General features: G+C 38.8%; 1 protein-coding gene across 2 annotated transcripts in view; it reads left to right on the forward strand.

Moving 5' to 3' along the window:
- Phka1 (phosphorylase kinase regulatory subunit alpha 1) overlaps positions 1-7,088 on the forward strand; it is a 195,553-nt gene that overhangs the window by 159,502 nt on the left and 28,963 nt on the right. For both annotated transcript variants that reach the window (XM_008855548.3, XM_029557441.1), the window contains 4 exons: positions 1,473-1,574; positions 1,788-1,903; positions 2,207-2,245; positions 2,373-2,411. In XM_008855548.3, the coding sequence (XP_008853770.1) occupies positions 1,473-1,574; positions 1,788-1,903; positions 2,207-2,245; positions 2,373-2,411 (296 nt within the window). The remainder of the gene's footprint in view (positions 1-1,472; positions 1,575-1,787; positions 1,904-2,206; positions 2,246-2,372; positions 2,412-7,088) is intronic.

Below are 7,088 nucleotides of genomic sequence, written 5' to 3' on the forward strand. Positions count from 1 at the left end.
GTGTGTATACATATATACTGTCTGGTTTGATCCTTACAACAACCTACTAAAGAACAGGATATAGTTCAACTTTTGCCAATAACAAAACTGAGAGGTTAAATAATTGTCCAAAGTAACATAGCTAGTATATAGTAGACTTTGTTTTTATGTATAATTTTTACTGAATTTCTGTGCATTTCATCCAATAAATCTCAATTGTATCTAGAGCCCCTTCCCATCCACACCCTCCCACAGCCCCCGCCACCGAATTTCAAGCATTCTGTCACATATGCCAAGGCCTATCCAGTCAAGCTGATTTCTAGTCAGTGCTGTTTTAGAGATAAATGTATTCTATAGGATTTTCCAGCTGTGGTATCGAAGAATGTTTTGTCAGAGGGTGTGGTTGTGCCTTAGCCAGTGACTAAACTCTCAAACATTCTTTGCTTTTCCTTGCTTGTAATGGGTTTTCCTCTGTTGGGTTCATCAAAACCATGGCTCTCCATATTTATAGGATAAAGTCAAGATTCCTGGGTCTGGCCTCTACCTACTAACTCAACAGTACTTCCCATGAAGTCTTCTATCAGTCCCTATTCTTGCAGATTAATGTTTCCTCTGACTTCAAAAAGTCACTGGCTGTACCACTCACTTGCCACGTAGTATGCACAACATTTTACTGTCTTTCTCTTGTTTGTATATTGCATCTCTCCCAAAGTGACAGTCAGCCTTGCAAGGTCAGGTCCCACATGCCATACCTACTTGTGCTAACATTGCTGAAATAGTGATCTACATGCAGTCAACTCAATAACTGACTGATGTTGATGAATAAGTTCAAGTTATCCTCTTGGTCTTCTTAATAATATCATAGATGCATATGTATTTTCTTTTACATACCTGTTTCTAGACTGAGAAGTTTTCATTATTTTGGTTTGTATGCATGCACATGTAAATTTATTACCTTTGTCTGAATATCTTCCAGTTCCCTTCTTCTCTTCATTCTTTCCACCTTCAAATAAAGATTGTATGAAGTTGTCAAATGGGATGGAAATAGAATGAAGAAGAAACTAATGGACTAGTTCATCTATAGTCTGGATAGCCAGTTCTTAAATAGTGAAAAATCTAGTGTGGTATGAATAGCCAAGTATATAATTTCCGTCTTCTAAGTAAGTGACTCAGAAATTCTGTGCCAGAAAGGAAAACGAGGTCCTTAGAGTATAACCCTGTGGTAGCATATGTGCCTGGTAGGTGTGAGGCCTTGGGTCCACTCCTCAGCAACCCCTGCCCATTGAAGGAGATGGAGGAGGAGGATAGAGGACACATCTAAGTGAGCAAACCAGGTATGGTGGTACAATTCCAACACCTGAGAGGCTGAGGCAGGAGGATGATGAGTTTGAGGCTAGCCTAGGCTATGCAATAAGGGCCTGTTTTGAGAAAAGGGGAACTAGGGAAGGAATGGGAGGCACGCCAGAATTCCTTCTTGTATTTCTGTTGACTAGTTGAAGAAGCCACCGAGGGCCTGATGAATCTCAGTCCTTCAGCCATGAAGAACCTCCTGCATCACATTCTCAGTGGCAAAGAGTTTGGAGTGGAACGAAGCGGTAAGATTCAATAATTGAACTTTCCCTTCAGTGTTTAATTTCAATTCTCACTAGTTAAAAAATGGTTTTCTTTATCAGAGGAGCTATTAGCCCCAAATAAGTAAAACTCTAATACATAAAACATTTAAAAGAAAAGCTATCTGAGCTAGAGAAATGGCTTAGTAGTTAAAAGACTGATTATTCTTTATCACTTTGGTCTCTTATTCTATACAGTTCGACCCACTGATTCAAATATGAGTCCTGCTATTTCTATCCATGAGATTGGTGCTGTTGGAGCAACAAAAACAGAACGAACTGGGATCATGCAGTTAAAAAGTGAGGTAAAGCAGGTAAGCTCTCACCTGAGATAGCCATTGCTGAGATAGCCATAATTAAATAACGTCCTTAGCTGGGCATGATAGTGTGGTACCTGTAATCCTAGCACTTGTGTGATGGAGGCAGGAGGATCAAAAGGTCACGGCCACCTTCAGCTACATAGTAAATACTGAATACTGAAGACCCTGTCTGAAAACTAAACAAAAACTAAAAAAAAAAAAAAAACCAGAAAACCCATCTTTTTGGGAAGCAGACTTTGTTTGGCTCATTCATTCTGTTTCGTATCCTGAGTATAATTTGAATCATTTTTTTTTCAGGTGGAATTCCGTAGACTGTCTATCTCGACTGAGAATCAGGTGAAATAATGAGGGGTCCTTGAACGTACCTTAACTGGCTTTTACTTAGCCTTTTGGAATCAGACTTGGTTGGGATCATTTATTTTGTTTCATATCCTGAGTATAATTTGAACTGTTTATTTTTCAGGTGGAATTCCATAAACTGTCCATCTCTGCTGAGAGTCAGGTGAAGCAACTAAGACTTCTTAAACATATTTTAAGTAGCTTTTAGTTCTATATAGCATGCATGTGCTTGTGAACTTTCTACAAATAACAAACCTTGGGGTCACTTGCTTGAATCTCCCTTATATCAAGTATTTGTAGATAGATCGCTTTTCCCTTTTCTGGATCAAATGACTGTTAATTTTAGGAGGAAAATAAGAAATTGATGCCCCAAGTTCCTCTTATTACAACTAATATGCAATTTTAGAACTTATTTTCTTAATAAAAGTAGACTTACACTTATTGTTTTTAAGAATGGTTACTAGAAATAACACCAGATTAGGTCAAGGATTTACTTTTTTAAAAAATCTGTTTTGGGGGCTTAACATGTACAAGGACTTGGATATCATCCTAAGCACCACAACAATAAATAATGTCTTATTAGGTATATCTCAAAATTGACATTTATCATTGCTGTGGGAGAGGCCTATGAACGATATTGTTGGATACAAAGAAGAGAAGCATCTAAATAGGATGAGGAGTGATGGGAGCCACCAATCACACAGTCTCCTTTCCCAGGAAGTAACAATGCATGACTTGTCCCATTACACGAAGGAATAGTTAACACAAACTTCAGTACCCTTTAAAATTATGGAAACGCCTTTGGTTTTGAGATCTCCAAGTTCAGAAGATACTAATTTGGTCCCTTCTAATAGCACTTCTTTTTTGTAAGTATTATATTGAATTTTTTCAAGTTCAGAAGATACTAATTTGGTCCCTTCTAATAGCACTTCTTTTTTGTAAGTATTATATTGAAATTTTATATTTCATACAGAACATCTTAATCATCTTTATATCCCCCTTCTCCAGTGGCACCACCCCCACACAACCCCCCACTGGATTTCATGCATTCTGTCATTTGTGTTAAGGCCTATTGATTCAAGTTAGTGTCCCCAGATGTCCCTCACTGCAAGTTCATCCACTGAGGTCTAGTCAGTCTATCTACAGTCCCTCTCTTTAAAGATTAGCTCTAGCATTTATTTTTTATTTGAGAATTTTGAACATGCATATAGTATGTTTTGTTCAAATCTACCCCCCAACTCCCACCCCTCTAACATGTCCCATACCCCTACCACCACTTTACCCTCCCAGCTCCATGTACTCTTTAAAATGCATTGAGTGACTTGGTTCCGCCAGTATATCCGCTTGTGTAGGGCCATCTACTAGAGCATGAGAAGATTCTCAGGAGATACATCCCTGATAAAAACTGACTGCCCCTACCTTAGCAGCCATCAATTGCCAATAGCTCATCTAGGAGTGGGGCTTTGTGAGACCCTCACCATCCATGCTGGTATTTTGCCTAGCTTGATCTTATGCAGGTCCTGTGCATGGAGTCATAGCTGCTGTGGGTTCATGTGTGTAGTGGTCCAGAAAACACTATTTCACAGAAGTACCTGTGGCTCTTACAAGCCCTCCACCCTTCTTCCACAATGATCCCTGAGCTTTGGGGAGTGGGATGTGATATAGATGTCCCATTTAGAGCTGCACATTGACTGGTTGTGGGTCTCAGTGTAAGTTGCCATATGTTTCAAAAAGAAGCTTCACTGATGAAAGTTGAGAGATACACTAACGTTTGGATTTAAAATAAGTACTTAAGAGGCAGCTATACTATATACATTTTGCAGAATAATAGTAAGTTCTCCTCTAGGACCTTGACCTAAAGACTGTAGTTTCAGAGATCATTTCTACAGTTCATTAGTAGTTCTTAAGAAAAGCTTAAAGGGGGCTGGAGAGATGGCTCCGCGGTTAAGAGCGCTGGCTGCTCCTAAAGAGGTCCCAGGTTCAACTCCCGGCACTCACGTGGCAGCTAACAACCATCTGTAACTCCAATTCCAGGAAAATTCTGACCTCTGCAGACTTTGCATGACACAGGTGCACTTACACACATGTAGTCAATACACTCATATACATAAAATAAAAATAATAAATTTAAAAAAGAAAAAAAGCTAAGGGGGCTGGAGAGATGGTTCAGCAGTTAAGAGCACTGGCTGCTCTTGCAGAGGACCTGGCTTCAAATCCCAACACCCACATGGCAGCTAGCAATTGTTCGTAACTCCAGTTCCAGGAGATCTGACGCCCTCTTCTGACTTCTGTGAGCATTGCATGACACAGGTCCAGTTACATACAAACAGGCAATGTATTCATAAACATAAAATTTTTAAATTTTTTAAAAATTAAAAAAGAAAAGTTTAAACCTCCTCCTACTTTCAAAATAGAATTAGAATAGCTTATAGTACTAAAACGCATCATGAACAGTAGAAGTAAAATAGAGATTCTGTTTCTTTTCTTTAAGAGGGGGATCTGAAACCATTTAGGAAGCGAATAAGCCAGCACTTGAAGTTTAATTTCGATGTAAACATAATTTGAATACTTTCATCAAAGATACCCTTTGATATTCATTTTTATACATGACAAAGAATAGAACAAAAAGAGGCCTTGTATTTTTAAATAAGTGTTTATGTAACAATTTTTCCCAGATAATTTGAATAATCTAAACATTTCCCTATTTGAAAGGAGAAAGGATAACATTCAGTACTGAATAGTTCTTTGATGCTATTAGTTAATAATCCTTGTTTCAGTTGAGTGATGGGCTAAGCATGTTATAGTTATTTATTGTGCTGGATAGCTTTAGTGTCAACTTGACACACCTGGGTTGAGGGAGCCTCAGTTGGGGAATTGCCTCCATTGGATTGGACTGTGGCCATGTCTGTGAGGCATTTTCTTGATTGTTGAGTGATGTGGGAGGGTCTAGCCCACTGTGGATGGTGCCACCCCTGGGCAGGTGGGCCTGTGTTGGATAAGAGAGCAAGCTGAGCAGGGGCCAGGGGAACAAGTCAGTAAGCCGTGTTGCTCCATGGCCTGTGCTCCAGCCCCTGCCTCCAGGTTCCTGCCCTGAGTTCCTATCTTTGGCTCCCTGATGAACTGTGACTTGGGAAATGTAAGACAAATAAACCCTTTCCTCCCCAAGTTGGTAGTGGTCAGTGTGTTTTGTCACAGCAATGAAGAACAAACTAAGACATTTATAGACACACAGTATTTCTTACAAGTTCATTATATGGTTAGAACTTGAAGTCCGTTTTCCCAGCTAGATTAATATGATATTAAAACTTGACCTTCCCAGCAGCTTAATTTTTTTTCTGCACATCTATGAGGATTGTAATTTAGAGGGCAGCAAGGCCGAGATTTTCGTTAATGTTATTTTATAACTTTGATCCTCTCCTGTCTGTCTAGTATTTTGCATTATTCTAAGCCCTTCCTTCAACCACTCACCAACTCACTAATTTCTAAGCAAAGTTATTTTTAGGGTAGTTTTACATATTTCGCCCTTTACTATGACATTTAGAGTCAAATTATTTCATCACCTTTTTAATGATAACATCGCTAGCTATTTAAGTGATACATACTTTTATTCTACTAATAGCCTTTTTAACTCCAAGTTATGGTTACCTTGCTTCATCTCTCTAAAAATTTTATTTTCTCTATTTTTAAAAAATATTTTGTTTATTATTTTTATTTTACATGTATGAGTGTATTGCCTGCATGTATGTGGTGCACCCCTGTTGTGCAATGCCACGGAGGTCAGAAGATGGCTTTGGATTCCCCTGGAACCGGAGTTAAGGATAGTTCATAGCCACTGTGTGGGTGCTGGGAATCGAACCCGGATCCTCTGCAAGAGCAGTCAGTGCTCTTAACCACTGAACCATCTCTCCAGTCCCTTTTCCTCAACTTTTTAATAGTCCAATGGTGGTCAACCCTCTGGCATAGATTTAGTGTCACCATCCTTTCTGGTAACTGGTCTTGTCTTGTGTTCCATTCACAAGTGCTTTGAATATACTCTTATATGAATCATGACATAGTATTTAACTGAATATAAGAACAAAATCAATCAAGAACTAACATAAGTATGAAGCAACTTCACATATGTTCATTGTTTCAACTAATGTAATTTATTATGCATTCTCTATGCATCAGACAATGGACTAGACAGCATCAGCATCACTTTGAAATGTATTTGAAAAGTCATATTTTGGTCTGTTATCCTAGGGATATTAAATCAGATAGATAGGGGTAAGTCCCCATAGTCTGTGTTTAATAAGTTCCTCAGGTGATTCTGGTGTACTTTTAAATTTCAAAGCTACTGGGCTGTATCTGGTCTTCAGAGTAGTAATTTGTCTAGTAAATGTAAATAGATTGCCAGTTTTATGACATGTACAAGAAATACAATATTGAACAAAATGAATTGATTTTGGCTCTCATGAACCTTAGAATTTAGGAAGAATGATTTCTGGTTAAATTTCTTTTGTTTTTTTCCATTTTATTAGCACATATTAAATATGAAATAATGAGTTTCATTATGACATGTATATAATGTACTTTAATCATAAATTGACTTGGTTCAAATCATAACAAATTATTATTTTTAAAAAAATAAAATTTTTGCCCCAGCCTCATTCGCCCTTCCATCTCCCCCACTGTTTCCTGCTCCTGGTTTGGGCCCTGCACCATTCCTGGTCTTGGGTCCCCAGACACCTGGGGAACCGGTGCTGCTTCCTGATCCTTTTCGCCCAGGCCAGCTTGGTGCCTTCCTTGGGCTCCAGGAGCACTGCTTCTGTGGGACCTGGCCCCGCCCTCACCTCTCCCT

Source organism: Nannospalax galili, unplaced genomic scaffold (genome assembly GCF_000622305.1).
Source record: "Nannospalax galili isolate Female #2095 unplaced genomic scaffold, S.galili_v1.0 scaffold747, whole genome shotgun sequence".
Lineage (NCBI taxonomy): Eukaryota > Metazoa > Chordata > Mammalia > Rodentia > Spalacidae > Nannospalax > Nannospalax galili.